Here is a 17,214-nt window from a genome sequence, read left to right on the forward strand (position 1 = left end):
GTCATGATCCCAGGGTCCTGAGATCGAGCCCTGCATTGGGCTTCCCGCTCCGTGGAGGGCCTGCTTCTCCCTCTCCACTGCAGCTACCCCTGCTTCTGCTTATACTCTCTCTCAAAATCTTGAAAAAAAAACTGCATTGCAGTTTTGACTATTTTAATCTTTTTTATAATAGGAAATCTGTCGCTAAGGTTGAGCAGAAATGAAATTTTAGTTTTGTCTAGTTAGTTAGTAGGCAGTTTCTTTTCGTAGCCTCCTGGGAGTGTCCTTTGATACTCTTATCTAGAAAAGGAAACAATTTAGAATGCAGAGAGAGCCTGAAAGAACCACCTTTAAAAACTAAGTGATCCATTTTATACTTTTCCACAAAGAGAAATGGAAATAGGTAAATGTTCTGACTTTGACTTTAGATTGAGAATGGAGTAGCTTATTTATTTTCCCATTTATCTTTAGAAACACATATCTATTTTTTTAAAAATTCTACAACATGATGCCCGTGAAAACAAAAAATATGGAGGGATAAAATGAAAAATATGAGATTAAGACAATAAATCAGAAAAAAAACTAAAGATACTTTTAAAAACTAAAATTTACTTTGGAGGCAAAATAGAAACTGAACAGAAACTAGAAAATTTAATCAGCAACACCAAAGACAAAGCTGAGAAGCATTCTGATCTCTTAATTTCAAAAAAGAGAGTAAAAATTATTATTCTATTGATTTGACAATGTGTTAAAAACAAAACAAAAAAAACCCCTTGAGTTTTGCCATGAAGAGAATCAAGAGGAAAGACCTGGTTTCCAAAATACCACACACTACAATAATTAAAACCATAATTTCAAAAGAAAAACATAAAAGAAAATGTGGAAGTAGATGACACAAGTAAGGCAAAACCACAATGAATGTCAAATGACTGCAACTCCCCCTTCGAAAGCTATCTACATTCAGTTAACATGAAAATCAAGGATATTATTTACCAAGAGTATCAACAGCAGCATGACAGAAAACTTCAACATGGTGACTGTCGTCAGTGATACTGTACTGTATATTTAAAAGCTGCTGAGAGAGTGGATCATAAGAGTTCTCATCACAAGAAAAAAAAGTGTGTAACTTTTATATGTGGTGACAGATGTTAACTAGACTCATTGGGATGGTCATTTTGCAATATATACAAATAAATCATTATGCTGTACGCTTGAAACTAATATATATCAATTATACCTCAATATGAAAACAAAACAATTCAAAGTCAAAAAGAAAGGGACAAGAGAGTAGCCAATATTCATGAGGGATGATCTCTACTAAAGATATACCACAACATGAATTTGCAGGTGACAGAATGTCTTCTAACATGTGAAATCCCCTCAGCCCTAAATCCATCCTTTACTTCCCTGCTTCTGGTATCACAACATTTCTCCCCCACCAGCAGCAACTATAGTCAGCCTCACCAGAAAAAGATGCTGTTGGGAAACTGGAGAAAGAGGCTTTACAGTCCCGGTGCTGGCATGCTTTTCTCGAAGGCAAGTTTGTCACGTGACAGAGCTAGCAGCTTGCATGGCTGCCCTGACATCCAGCAGAGGCGGCGAGGGGAGCGGGACTTTGCAGCATATTCACATGGCCAATTTCCCCTGGCATCCCACGTGGCATTTCCCTATGGATGGCTTCCCCTGCATGTCAGCAAACTTCACCACCATGGGGCCACAGTTATGCCTTCTCCAACTAGATCTGGTTTTCAGCCCTACAAGTGCAATGAGGCTCTTTGCCAGATTTGTTCCCTCCATGGGGCATGCCCCTTCCTCAGCCCTACAGGTGGTAATGGCTGTTCTCCATATCTGCTTTTCCTGTATCATTTAGCGTTCTCTTTACTCACTAGTGATCAATCCCACATCATTCCAAACTCCTATTGTAGTCAATTTTTAATTTAAACTTTGTTTGAATTACTGCATAATTTTTGTCTTCAGAGGAGAGCCAGGCTAAAACAATCAGTATTATTATTTCAGAACTCTTTCTGGATCACTAAGCACTGTTTTTGCCTCTCATCAAGACAAGAATGGAGATATCGAGACCTCTAAAGTCAAACATCTTCAAGCCAACATTTCAATTAACATTTGCTATTTCTCCAATATGGTAAGTAAACGTTACCTTATTTTTAGCCACCTCAGCTGCCATTACTTCAATCTGTACTTCATAGGATTTTATAGCTTCATTGACAGCTTCAAGCTGTTGTTTATAGGATGCGTGCTCTCTCTTGAGCTCTTCCAGCTCCAGAGTGATAGCTTCAACTTCCTATAAGAAACCATTATCTACACATTCAACAGGCTATTAATTACTGAAAAATGCATATATTAGTAAGATTCTCATGCAAGTAAGACCCACAGCTTGGTTATTCAACTACCAAAACACACGTAACCTGTTTCCCCTGAAGAAGGAAGGAGAAAGGAAATTTATTTTCCTACACTTAAAAAAAAATGACAAATATATATAGTTTTTACAGGTTCAAAGAGCTTAGCATGAGCTATTTCCTTTATCCTTTTATTCCTACAGAGAAAAATACAGAATTCTACATAAGAGAAAAATTAGCAGAGGAAAAGCCTTTTTTAAAACATAATTATTCAATGTAAAAAAAAATAGTTTCTCAATTTTCTTCTTTCCCATTATAACCTTCAGTTCATTAGAAAATACTCTGTGCAGGTTATTTAGTGGCAGAATATGAAGAAAGATTTAAGTAAAATTGTCTAGAAAAGTGATTCAGAGCACAGCCTTTGTGGACAGAAAAAGCTAGGTTCAAATTCCAGCTTTGGCACTATCCAAAAGATAAAATCCATTATCACCATCGGTCTACAACTGAATGGCACTTTGTAAATGTAACATGCTTTCTTTCACAGTATCCATTCACACAGATGATCACCAAATAGAAATGTCACAACTCGAGCCGATACGACATAGCTCTACTGCAGAATATAAGCTTTGGTCTGCTCTTGAGTGAAGCATTTACAAAAAAGCAATTTTGCTCTTTCTCTAAAATTAGCAAGACAATGCAATCCATCCTTAAATTATGACCCTCCATTACAAGGTTTTCAGCAAAATGTGTTTTAATTTGACTTAGAAGATGAATAATTTATTTCCTGAAGAAGCATAGTGTGCTTTTAGATGTGGTGAATACTGATGAGTAAGGCCAGCAAAGCAGCTCTACCACCTTCAGCACTATATTGACAATAAAAGATTGGTTCCACTTCAAGAAAGATTATTACCTGTTGTTTTTCTTTCATTTTCTTACTAGAAGCATCTGCTTTCGTTTTGGCAAAATCCAGTTTTTCCTGTGCATCCTTTAGTTCTCGCTCTCTTTCAGCCTCTGCATTTTTCATTTTATTCTCCAGTACTTCGTATTTTTCTTCTGCTTTTTTCTGAATTTCTTCGGTGTTTTTTAAGGTCTCCTCACTTTCCTCTGCATCATAAGGTAGGCAAATGTGGCTAAATGAGGTCCTCCAACTATTGGTAATGGTTTTTTATAAATGCCTTATAATCTCACCTTTTAAGGAAGAAATGGTCTGAAAAATTAGAGGCTAAAATTTTAAAAAATTAACTGTTCCAACCTTATTCCAGAAATGTTACGTTGAAACACAGATCCTACCTAAGAGCCATACTTGAATTATCTAAAGATCTACAAAGAAAGTATTTCCAAGCATATGAACTTGAGGAACATAAACTTTACCTGCAACTTATTTAAAAGCTCAGACCATCTTTTTAATATATTTAAATGCTTTAATATGCATCCTAAACCAGAATCAACAGTATAACTACAGTATTTTTCCCTTATTTAGTTGCCAAAAAGCTTATAGGTAATTTCATAAGTAAGGTTATATTGTATTCTTTGCTCATTTATGCCTTTTCTTAAAGTAGAGAAATATTATGAGAACATGTCTAGGATGAAGCATAGAAGAAATATCTCTAATTTACAAAGAAAAAAAATAAAAGCAAGATAAAATGAGCACATTACTGTTACAACTGCCATACACTGTTTTAGTAATGGTGACCATGACTACACAATGTCCTATACTGCTTTTCAGTGCATAACACTATAAGAAATCAAAGAAAATTTTTAAAAAATACCTTAAAACACATGAAAATGGAAATACAACATACCAAAACTTAATGGGATGCAGCAAAAGCAGTTCTAAGAGTAAAGTTTATAATAACTGCATACATCAGGAAACAAGAAAAATCTCAACAATCTTACACGTACAGGAATTAAAAAACAAAACAAAGCCCAGCATTAGTAGAAGGAATGAAATAAAGATCAGAGCAAAGGTAAAATGAAAGAGACCAAAAAATAATAGAAAAGATCAATGTAAGTAAAAGCTAGCTCTTAGGGGCACCTGGGTGGCTCAGTTGTTAAGCGTCTGCCTTCGGTTCAGGTCATGATCCCAGCGTTCTGGGATCAAACCCGCATCAGGCTCCCTGCTCAGCAGGAAGTCTGCTTCTCGCTCTCCCACTCCCCCTGCTTGTGTTCCCTCTCTCGCTGCCTCTCTGTCAAATAAATAAAATCTTAAAAAAAAAAAAAAAAAGCTAGCTCTTAGAAAGATGGAATTGACTCACTTTAAGCTAGCCTAAGAAGAAAGGACTCAAATAAAATCAGAAAAACAAGGGAGACATTACAACTGAAACCAGAAATACAAAGGACCCCAAGAGACTATTATGAACAATTATATACCAAGAAATAGGACAGCCTAGAAGAAACATATATTTCTAGAAACCTACAACCTACAAAGACTGAATCATGAGAAACAAAATCCGAATAGACCACTGACTCAATAATCAAAAACCTCTTAACAAACAAAAGTCCAGGATCAGATGGCTTTACTGGTGAATTCTACCAAACATTCAAAGGTTTAGTACCTAGTCTCAAAGTCTTTCAAAAAACAGAAGAGGAGGGCACACTTCGAAACTCGTAAAGCTAGCATTACCCTGATATCAAAACCAGACAAGGACACCAGAGGCAAAAAAAAAAAAAAAAAAAAAATTATAGCCTAATAACCCTGATGAACTCAGACACAAAAATCTTCAGCAAATATTAGCAAACTGAATTAAATAGTACATTAAAAGGATGATACACCATGATCAAGTGGGATATGGTCCAAGATACAAGGCTGGTTTAACAGCTGCAATCAATGCGCTGCACCACATGAACCAAATGAAGGATAAAGCGCATGTTTTCAACAGATGCAGAAAAAGCATTAGAACAATTTCAACACCCATTTACGATAAAACTCAAAATAGGTATAAATGAAATGCATCCCAACATAAAAGCCATAAAAGACAAGCCCACCGCTAACATTGTACTCAAAACTGAGAAGCTGAAAGTTTTTCCTCTAAGATCAGAAACAAGACAAGGAGGACTCTTGCCATTTTTACTCAACATAGTACTGGAAGTCCTAGTCAGAGCAAGAGGCAAAAGAAAGAAAGTAACAAAGGCATCCAAATTAGAAAGGAGTTAAACTATTTCTATTTGCAGATGACATATACAGAAAATCCTAAAGACTCCACTAAAAAACTGTCAGAACTAACAAATTCAACAAAGTTGCAAGATACAAAATCAATGTACAAAAATCTGTTGCATTTCTATATAATAATGAACTGCCAAATAAATTAAGAAAACAATCCTATTTATAATTACATCAAAAAGAATAAAATACCTAGGAATAAATTTAACCAAGGAGGTAGAAAGATGTGTACACGGAAAACTATAAAGCACTGATAAAAGAAATTGAAGAAGACACAAATAAATGGAAAGATACGCCATACTCATCGATGGGGAGAATACTGTTAAAATGTCCATACATCCCAAAGCAATCTGCATATTTGCTGAAATCCCTATCAAAATTCTAATGGCATTTTCTCAGAAATAAAACAATCCTAAAATCTGTATGGAACCATAAAAGATCCTGAGTAGCCAAAGCTATCTTAAGAAAGAATAAAGGTGGAGGCATCATACTCCCTGATTTAAACTATAATACAAAGCTATAGTAAACAAAACAGTATGGAATTGGCATTAAAAATAGACACATCGAGGGGCGCCTGGGTGGCACAGCAGTTAAGCGTCTGTCTTCGGCTCAGGGCGTGATCCCGGCGTTCTGGGATCGAGCCCCACATCAGGCTCCTCCGCTATGAGCCTGCTTCTTCCTCTCCCACTCCCCCTGCTTGTGTTCCCTCTCTCGCTGGCTGTCTCTATCTCTGTCGAATAAATAAATAAAATCTTAAAAAAAAAAAATAGACACATCGATCGCTGGAACAAAACAGAGCCCAGGAATAAACCCATGCATGTATGGTCAATTAATTTATGACAAAAGGAGCCAAGAACATACAATGAAGGGACAGTTTCTTCAATAAATGGTACTAGGAAAACTGGACCACTACCTTATACTACACCTAAGATTTCACTCAAAATAGATTAGAGACTTGAATGTAAAACCTGAAACCATGAAACTCCTAGAAGAAAACATAAGTGATAAGTTCCCTGACATTGGTCTTAGCAGTGATTGTTTTTTTGGATTTCACACTAAAAGCAAACGCAACAAAAGCAAAGATAAGTGGACAATATCAAACTAAAAAGCTAGAGCAAAGGGCGGCTGGATGGCTCAGTCATTAAGCATCTGCCTTTGGCTCAGGTCATGTCCTGGGATTGAGCTCAGCAGGGAACCTGCTTCTCCCTCTCCAACTCCCCCTGCTTGTGTTCCCTCTCTTGCTGTCTGTCAAAGTAAATAAATAAATATTTAAATAAATAAATAAATGAATAAAAAATAAAAAGCTAGAGCAAAAAAACCCATCAACAAAAGGCAACCTAATGAATGAGAGAAAATATCTGCACATCATTTATCTGGTAAGGGGTTAATACCCCAAACACATAAAGAACCGATACAACTCAAAAAGAAAAAGCCAAACAGTCTCATTAAAAAATGAGTACAGTATCTGAATACATACTTTTCTACAGAAGACACACAGTCAACAGTTACATGAAAAGATGCTCAACATCACTAAGCATCAGGGAAATACAAATCATAATTACAATGAGATACTATCTTACACCTGTTAGAAGGGGCTATTATCAAAAAAAAAAAAAAAAAGAAGAAGAAGAAGAAGAAGAAGAAGAAGAAGAAATAACAAGTGTTGGAGATGACCTGGAGAGAAAGGAACCCCCACACACTGTTGGTAGGAATGCAAACTGGCGCAGCAACTATGGAAAACAGTATGGAGGTTCCTTAAATAATTAAAAAAATAGGTATGATCTAAATAAAAGTTCCACTTCTGGGTATTAGAAGAAAACAAAAACACTAACTCAAAAACATATATGCACACTCCCATGTTCATTGCAGCATTATTTATAACAGTCAAGATATGGAAACGACCTAAGCACCCACCCTTGGATGAATGGATAAAGAAAATGCATGTGTATATACATAGTGGCATATTACTCAGCCATAAAAAAGAAAATCTTGCCATTTGCAACATGGATGGACCTTGAAGGCATTATGCTAAGTGAAAAAAGAGAAAGAGAAATATGATACAATATCTCTTACATGTGGAATCTTACCCAATTTTTTAAAATCCTAGCTAATGCATACAGAGAACAGATTAATGGTTGGCAGAGGTAGGGGAGTGAACAAAATGGGCAAATTTTTAATTTTATAAAAGGGGAAGAAAATATATTAGTGGGAAAATTGTCCTAAGGAATGAGAAAAACTAAAACTACCATATACAATTCTAATTAAGTATAAGACAAGTTCTTAAAATTAGGGGTAGAGACAGCTATAAACTGAATCACGTCAAACATTAAAAATTTCTGCCTAACAAAAATACTATCAACAAAGTCAAAAGACAAACACATAAACCAAAAGATATTCATAATGCAGATAATCCGTAAGAAATCAGAACTCTTAAGTATGAGAACAATAGAAACAAACCATAAACAACTCAAAAGAAAAATGGGGAAAAGAAATAGAAAATTCACAGATGTAGAAACCAAAAGGTCCAAGGAACATATATGGATCCCAAGCTTCACCAGCAAATCAAGGATCTGCAAGTTAAAATACTAATGTGCTATCTCTACAGAATAATCAGATTAGAGAGAGCTTAGTCTTTCGAGAATGGAAAGGATTTGGAGAAATGAGAACTTTCATATGCCACTGGTGGAAATGTGTACTGCTGCAAAGGGGCAGAACTTGGCAATATCATAAAAATATCTGGAGTGATCAATTCAAATATATAATAAAGAGGAGATCTAAAATATCTAAAGTAAGGTTATCAGTAGAAATAGATTAAACACAAAATGTTTTTATCTCACCAATGATTTTTTTAAGAGCATCTAATTCTTCTTGTTGCTTGTGATATGAGCTTTGCTGGAGCTTGGTTTGTAATAAATCTGCCTCCTCAGTTTTCATCTCCCACTGCTGTTTTAGTTGGCGATACCTGAGAAAAAGACAAATTTACAATAAATGATCACAACTTTTCTGGTATTTGAGAAATGCATTTAAACTATAGGCTCTTACCTAAAATAAGCTCACAATATAAACAGTGTAAGATGCCACTGGTTACAAGAATAGCTTTGATGACTCATGTTTTTGAGGCATCAAATTCAAGTCTGATTTGGTCACTGAAGGTAAAGGACTCTAAATGACCAATACTGATAATAACTATTTACGGAAATACTCTTAATTTTAGAAAACACTAAAAATAGCCTTGGAATAAATAGGTTCCCTTAAAAATGGTCCCTCCTACAGATCCTTACCAAGAGGAAAAACTCCACAATAGCTCCCCACCACAAAAGCACATTAAAATGTAACCTCCACACCAAATTTCAAAAATCTGGTTATCGATTCCCATTTTCAAATATTAAACAAAGTTCCCTACATTTTGTAATGAGACCGATAGTTTAAAAAGGCACAGCACTGAACTTAAACATTACAGTGTGCTCTTCTTGCAAATCCTGTAATTCTAGCCCATTTCTAGCTGCTGAAAATTCTTTCTTTGGAAGGTGTTTAGCTAATTCAGCTGCAGTGAAATTTCAAGCTGTAATAAATACACAAGGAAGCTTGGCACTAGAAATTCATGAGGTCTGAGGAAAAAGGAAGGAAGCAACTTATAAAACATAAATACTCCCTTGAGTATTCTTGCCTGAGAATTCCTGACAGCAATTAAAACCATAATTTTCAAGCCATTTCTCAATTCATTTAAAAACGTGGAGTGCAGAAATTTGAAAAAACTTAGAATGCTATTTTCTTAATATGGTCCATAAAAGAATGGCTTTAGGACCTTTCTACTCTCATATTTTTAAGTAAGCTCCACGCCCTGAATGGAGCCTAACACGGGGCTTGAACTCACGACCCTGAGATCAAGACCTGAGCTGAAATCAAGAGTCGTATGCTTACCTGACTGAGGCACCGAGGTACCCTTCACTCTCATATTTTTAAAAATCTATTTCCTTTCCTTGACCTCAATGCCACAATCAGTCCACCAGACAATTCTGCAAAATAACTTTATTCATAGTATTGGATCATTTAACAGTTCCAAGCCAAATGCAACTACATACTCAGTGCCTTGCCAAATCTTCCAAAGATCTCAGAAATCTTCCTATCTTTTTCACAGAGAAAAGTTCATTCACTTTTTGGTAATGTATGTTAATGAAGGTAAAAGGCTCTACATGTATATGTTTGAAAGTGGGCATTTTGTTACAATTTCTATCTTTGAATGATTATGACCATCTCTTCCATATGTATAGTATTCCAAAAAAGTTTTGGCACCATTCCAAGCTTTGATAATTCAGAAGATGAATGCTAAAAATTTACAAATATTTGAAGTTTGTCTACGTACATATTTTAACCTTTATTCAGTATCGTGAATTCTGAATAAAATGTCTGATTTTAATTTTAACTCTCTTTCCATTTGTCATCTTCAGAGAGACTGGAAAAAATTAGAAACTTTCAAATAATGTACTTTTTAAGTTTGTGGCATTTTTCCTCTTAGAACTTTAGCATTAGCTAATATGTTTTACCAATTTAACTTTTTTTTATTGTGTTTTCCCAGCTATATATATGACAACAAGAAGAAGGAAGAGATTTATCTGTTTGGTTCACTGCTATATTCCCGCTCCTAGAAGAGTACTTGGCACAAAGGAAGCACTCAGTAATAAATAACATTAACTGACAAAAAGAGGTTACATTAAATAGCATGATCCCAATTTCAAAAAAAATAAAAATATCTCCCCATATCATACACAAACAGAAGTAATGTTGAAAAGCACACACGCATACCCATATCCACACCCATACAGAAGAAACACTGTAAGGAAACACCTTAACAATGACTTTCTGACATGAACTTGTTTACTTCCTCAGTAGGCAACCCAGTGATCCTTGTATGTACAGGACAGCCACAAGCTGCTAAACTTAATGTTGGCATCTGATCGATGCTATACTGTTTATCATTTCAAATGAAGGACTCCAGTATCCTCTGGTGTGAACCTCCAGAATATCTACGGATTTCCCCACCAATCCCAGTAGAGTAACAGTATATCTCAACAGGGAAAGAAAAATATTCGGCTGATGGTTTTTTCTTCCTTTTGTTTAATTACCTTTCCTATTTTCGTATAACAAAGACATTATTTTTATCAGAAAAAAATAACTGATATACAAGTTATCTACTCACAATTTATTCAAATAAAATCAAGGATATTATGAAAAAGGGCAGAAGTTGTATTTCTTTAGAGAAAATTCTTTCATTTTCTACCGTGAGTCTCTGACCAAAAAGAAACTTAAAAATACAACTTAATTTGACAGAAGTCTTACTTTTCAGCTGTGTTTTTAAGACCTGCTAATTCCTCGTCTAGAGCCTGTAGCTTATTCTCCTTGATTCTCAACTCATCTTGAACATCTTTGAGTTCTTGAAATTTGGTTAAAATAGAAGCTGCCTGGGATCGAGCACCTGATAGAAACAAATTGTAACAAGCCTTAGACATTAAGTTACCACATATTTAGTAGACAATAAAAAACTTTGTAAGAATTATACTTGAAAAGATTCAATAGCAAATCTTTTATAGTAAGCTTATAAAGGTACAGAATTCATTTTATCATTAAAATCTTAGGACATACATACTTGATAATACTTCTAAGCAGATGTGATGGATTGTTTATTCAAAATAATCACTGCCCCTTCCTACTGGGCCCATCCTTCTCAGGGCCATTTTCCTCTCCAATATCAGCCTAGCCATGTGATTTGCTCTGGCCAATGAAATGGAAAATGCTCTGGCCTCTTTTGAAAGTAAGCTTTAAAAGGCAGCACATAATTCACCATTTGTTTTCCCTCTCCCATTAGAAAACCATGTTCAAAGTAGGGGCTATTTTTCCTTCAGCCTGGGTTCCAGAACATGAATAACACTGAACAGAGATAAATGACGTACAGGTAAAGTAGCGTAATTGTGGTACTTACTATAAGCCACTGAGATTTGGGGGCTATTTTTTTTTACCGTACCATAACCTGGCCTAAACTTTGATACAGCAGAGGAAGCTGGTTTCACTTTACAAGCAACTATAATTATCTGACAACAACAGGTTGAGTTATGTTGGCAAGAAAACTCTAGGTTTGATGGGAGAATGCAAAGGTCAATTAGCAATGCTATTATAAGCACTTTGGTAATATGATACAGGGATAGATATTTGCCATCCCTAAAGTAGGAACTTCAAGAACATTCAAACCAATGAAATCTAAAAAGTTTCTTCTATTTTATATATTTAAAAATACTTGATCTCTCTTTATCCTCCAATTACAGATACTAATCCTCTTACTGTATATACTGGAATTCACTTCACTGCCTATTGTTTTCTTGGCCTAGAAAGAAATTAAGTCCCTTGATATCTCAACAGGCATTATATAGTCTCTTGGTTTGGTTAAAAGCACAAACTGTGCAAACGGATAACCTGAATTCAAATCCTGGGCTTTGCCACTTACCTGCAAATTATATAACCGCTCTGTACATTAGTTTCTACAACTGTGTACTGCAGATGATAATAATATACCTACCGGATAGTTGCTAGAAAGATGAAAAGAGTTCATTATTTAAAGCCCTGAGAATAGGTCTTCAGAAAATGACAGAAATGTTGTGTATCTGCACTGCCCAGGTACCCATTAACTATTTGTGGTCACAGAGTCCTTGAAATGTGACTAGGACAACTGAGGAAATTATTTTTATTTAACTTTAATTATCTTAATTAAATGTTAAGAGACACATATGGCTACTGTACGGGACGGCACAGTCTTACAATGTTGCCTGGTACACAGCCAAGTACTATTCAGTGTTTGCTAGCTACTTGATCACTCGACATAGATCTGGAAACTCAATGTGGCAAATATTAGAATAAGAAGAATATGATTATTATCTTATTCTCAAGGGCAGATTTAATTTTTTCATTTTACTTTTCACAGATGCAGTGGCGTATACTCAAATTAGAACTTAGCGTTTCCTGAACACGGGTAAAAATGTACTGAATCTAAAAAAAATTTCCAGTAGCTAGAATATCCTAATAGGGCAAAATGCAAGAGAGAAAAAAGAAAAAGAACAGACTTACTTGAGAAAAATAAATAACAGCAACAAGACTGATTACTACACTATGAGCTCCTTGAGGGCTAAGACACTTTATAATTTCTCAGTATTTAATTAAATAGCTGTGACACCGTAGGTATTCTAAAGAAAACCCAATCCTTAAGTTGAGTAAAACTCTGGATTAAATCGTCCAAACTCACAATTTCCGGTTTTAAAAACAAAACAAAAATTTCCATCTTATTTGCCACACAGAATTTTGAGGACAAAATGATATAAAACCTACATCCAAGATTTGCGAGGAAGATGGAAGCAGAAGCGAAAGACCCTGGGCTCACCTCATACCATGAATACAACTAGATAACTATCAAATCATCCAAAATACCCCAGAAATCGACCTGAAGACTGGCAGACCAAGCTCCACAAGTAAAGGCAGAAAAGAGACCACATCAAAGAAGGTCGGAAATGTGCAGACCGTGGCTTGGGAGAGAAACGGCTGTCATGAGGGTTGGGAGCTGTGGTCAGAGCCGGACTAGCACACAGGGGAGGCCACACAGGGCAGACCAATCCCCATAACAATTGGCTCGAAAGTGAGAGGGGCCAAATTTTGGCAACCAGGAGAGCTTAAAACCTACGGTTTTAAAGGTCAGTGTGCTTGGCTCTGGTAGAGCCCCAAGGATATTGTTCTTTGGACAGAGAGCAGGGCAAACAGCCCACCAACAAACAGCACAGTAACAGCTTTCTGAAGAGCACCTGGGGCACACGGTGGGGAGGTCATGAGCTCATCTGGAAGCATGTCCCAGAGAGGCAGTGTTCACAGAGAAACCCCTCCTAGAACAAAGAAACGAGCAGGCATCATTTCCCTCTCCCACCCCTCAGTATAAACACAGGGCCACATGTGGGAACCAACCCAGCAGACACTTGCTATGTAACATCCTTACACCAAACTCCATCGCTCAGGTGGATTCCCCCTTCCCAATCACTCTTGCCTCAGTCCCAGAATAGCAGGCTCCCACCCCCAGAAGACCGGTCCAAACCCCTGGCAACATCATGTCTCCCGACCTGGGACATATCTGATAAGGATTAGTACCTAAGATATATAAAAAACTGATAAAACTCAACACTCAAAACCCAAAAAATCTAATCAAAAAATGAACAGAAGACATGATGAGACATTTCTCCAAATAAGAAATATAGATGGCCAACAGACACATGAAAGATGCTTAACATCACTCTGCAACTACAAGGTATCTATCAGATACCTCTCCCATCTATCAGAATGGCTAAAATAAAAAACACAAGAGACAAGTGTGGCAGAGGATGTGAAGAAATATGAACTCTTTTGCACTGTTGGTGGGAATGAAAACTAGTGCAACCACTGTGGAAAACAGTATGGAGGTTCCTCAAAAGGTTAAAAATGGATCTATCAATCACACCACTAGGTATTTATACAAAAAATACAAAAACACTAATTCAAAGGGACACATGCACCCTTATGTCTACTGCAGCATTATTTACAATATCCAAATTATGGAACCAGTCCACCTGTCCGACTGAAGAATGGCTAAGAGGTACACACACACACATATACATGTATATATGTGTGTGTGTATGTGTGTATATATATATATATACACACATACACACACACAATGGAATATTATTCAGCTAAAAGAAAAGAAATCTTGCCATTTGCAAAGACATGGATAGAACTAGGAAGTATAAGGCTAAGTGAAATAAGTCAGAGAAATACCATATGATTTTACTCATATGTGGAATTTAAGAAACAAAGGAGAAAAAGAGAGATGAGACAAGAAACAGACTCTAAACTATAGAGAACAAACTGATCGTTACCAGATGGAGGGATGGTAAGGTGATGGGTGAAATGGGTTACAGGGATTACTAAGGAGTGTACTTGTTGGGATGAGCACTAGGTATTATATGAAATTGTTCAATCACTAAACTGTATACCTGAAATTAATACATCACTGTATTTTAACTTACTGGAATTAAAATTTAACAAAAAAGAAAAAATGTATACAATCAATACTGCATGATTCTTTTTACTTTGTTTTGTTTGATTTTTATGTAAATTCAATTTAACATATACTGTACTATTAGTTTCAGAGGTAGAACTTGGTGATTCACCAGTTGCATATAATACCCAGGGCTCATTCCATCAAGTGCCCGCCTTAATGCCCATCACCCAGTTACCCCATCGTCTCCCACCTCCCTTCTGAGCAACCCTGTTTCCTAGAGGTAAGTCTCTTATGGTTTGCCTTCCTCTGTTTTCCGCTTATTTTTCCTTCCCTTATGTTCATTGGTTTGTTTCTTAAATTCCACATGAGTGCAATCATATGATTTTTTTTCTCTTATTTCGCTTAGCATAATACCCTCTAGTTCTATCCATGTCATTGCAAATGGCAAGACTTCATTCTTTTTGATGGCTGAGTAATATGCCACTGTGTGTGTGTGTGTGTGTGTGTGTGTGTGTGTGTGTGTGTGTACCAGATCTTTATCCATTCATCTGTCGATGGACATCTGGGCTCTTTCCATAGTTTGGCTATTGTGGACATGGCAGCTGTAAACATTGGGGTGCATGTGCTCCTTCAGGTCACTATGTTTATATCTTTGGGGTAAATACCCAGTAGTGCCATTGCTGGGCTGTAGGGTAGATCTATTTTTAACTTTTTGAGGAATGTCCATACTGTTTTCCAGAGTGGCTGCACCAGTTTGCATTCCCACCAACAGGTAAGATGGTTCCCCTTTTTCCACATCCTCACCAACATCTGTTGTTTCCTGAGTTGATAAATTTAGCCATTCTGACCGGTGTGAGGCGGTATCTCATTGTAGTTCTGATTTGTATTTCCCTGATGACAAGTGATGTTGAGCATTTTTTCTTTCATGTTGTCTGTTGGCCATTTGTATGTCTTCTTTGCAGAAGTATCTGTTCCTTTCTTCTGCCCACTTCTTGACTGGATTTTTTGTTTTTTGGGTATTGAGCTTAATTAAGTTCTTTATAGATTTTGGATACTAGCCCTTTATCTGATAAGACATTTGCAAATAACTTCTCCCATTCCATAGGTTGCCTTTTAATTTTGTTAACTGTTTCCTTTGCTGTGAAAAAGCTTTTTACCCTGATGAAGTCCCAATAGTTCATTTTTGCTTTTGCTTCCGTTGCCTTTGGCGGTGTGTCTAGTAAGTTGCTGTGGCCAAGGTCAAAGAGATCACTGCCTGTGTTTTCCTCTAGGATTTTGATGGATTCCTGTCTCATATTTAGGTCTTTCATCCATTTTGAGTTTTAGTGTATGGTATAAGAAAGTTCCAGTTTCTTTTTACTTTTAATACATTTAGTACTGAGTATTAATCTTGTCTTCTAGGCTTTCTTTTTGTTGCTATTTGTTTCATATCTTGTGTATCATTTTAGTTATTTATTTTTAACTCTTTTTTTTTCATCATTTAGGTTTAAACCCAAAAGTAAAGCCCAAAAAAACCACAACCAGCCCTAAAAGTAAATAAATAGAAAGTCAAATGCATAAATCTTTGCACTTCAGTAGGAGATTTTTTACGTCACTAGTAAACTGATACGCTTAAATAACTCTGTTTTCTGCTTCTCCTATTTACAATCTTACCTGTCTCCTAGAGCTATTGAAATGTTAAATGAACTAATGGTATGGTTCCTGGCATAGCCTAAGTTCTTAATAAACATACAGAGGAAAGAATGCTTAGCAGCAGTTCAACATTAGCTCTGAAGTCCAACTCTGAGTTAAAATACTAGCTCTAACACTATTTGCTACTGAATGAATTACTAAATTTTTCTAATTTCAATTTCATTCCCTAAAAAAAGGGAAAAGTAATAAAACTATAGAATAGTTGTAAGGAATAAATGAGAAAATAAAGCAAATATGTATAGCACCTGGCAAAGAATGAGTTAAATATTAGCTATTTTTATTCCTTGCAAACAAACAAAAAAGCAACCTACCTCCACTCAATGTCCCATGAGGATCAAATACATCACCTCCTAGAGTTACAGTTCTAGTCATTATCCTTTTATCAAAGGCCACTTTTTTTGCATTATCCATATTATTACAAACAAACGTTGTTCCAAAGACAAATTCCATTGCTTTCTGAAGTTCTGGGTTGTATTCAACGAGGGAAAGAGCCACATGAACATTGTTAGGACCAACCTGTGGGAAAACAACAGATATGTCACAGTACATACCACCTCTCCTTTCAAATATTATTTTACAAAACAGTACTGCCATACTAGAAATTTAAGTACTACTTACCGAGCATTAGAATTCCTTTTGAACTTTCTAAAATACTATGGAAAATTCAAGAGTTTTAGAAACAATTTCAAATTTAAACATTGAAACTCTATGGTTAAGTAAAATATTTAAAGTACCAGGCATTAGGAGAGTATCTATTAAGCAGGAGCCAGTACCAAGTTTCTAAATCCAAAATGGACTATTTGGACACTCTCTCAAGTTAAAATACAGCAACCGCTGTATCAACACAATTATATAAAATGTTTTCTTTCAATTATTGATCTACTTATTCTATAGTGAATACTTTTTCATTCAAATTAAACACGCTAGAGCAGCCACCTATCAGTTACAGAAAAACACAACAT

At 35.9% G+C, this 17,214-nt stretch overlaps 1 protein-coding gene and 1 long non-coding RNA gene across 2 annotated transcripts in view; one reads left to right on the plus strand and one right to left on the minus strand.

The window, feature by feature from the left end:
• LOC123781066 (uncharacterized) overlaps positions 1-10,839 on the plus strand; it is a 614,912-nt gene extending 604,073 nt beyond the window's left edge. The window contains exons 5-6 of the long non-coding RNA XR_015727365.1: positions 1,996-2,122; positions 10,073-10,839. This is a non-coding gene — a long non-coding RNA (uncharacterized LOC123781066). The remainder of the gene's footprint in view (positions 1-1,995; positions 2,123-10,072) is intronic.
• SMC2 (structural maintenance of chromosomes 2) overlaps positions 1-17,214 on the minus strand; it is a 68,208-nt gene that overhangs the window by 19,635 nt on the left and 31,359 nt on the right. The window contains exons 15-19 of the mRNA XM_045780351.2: positions 16,564-16,768; positions 10,834-10,969; positions 8,334-8,458; positions 3,247-3,440; positions 2,138-2,281 (exon numbers count right to left, since the gene is read on the minus strand). Of these exons, the coding sequence (XP_045636307.2) occupies positions 2,138-2,281; positions 3,247-3,440; positions 8,334-8,458; positions 10,834-10,969; positions 16,564-16,768 (804 nt within the window). The remainder of the gene's footprint in view (positions 1-2,137; positions 2,282-3,246; positions 3,441-8,333; positions 8,459-10,833; positions 10,970-16,563; positions 16,769-17,214) is intronic.

Source organism: Ursus americanus, chromosome 18 (genome assembly GCF_024610735.1).
Source record: "Ursus americanus isolate L20-20 chromosome 18, mUrsAme1.1.p, whole genome shotgun sequence".
Taxonomy (NCBI): Eukaryota; Metazoa; Chordata; class Mammalia; order Carnivora; family Ursidae; genus Ursus; species Ursus americanus.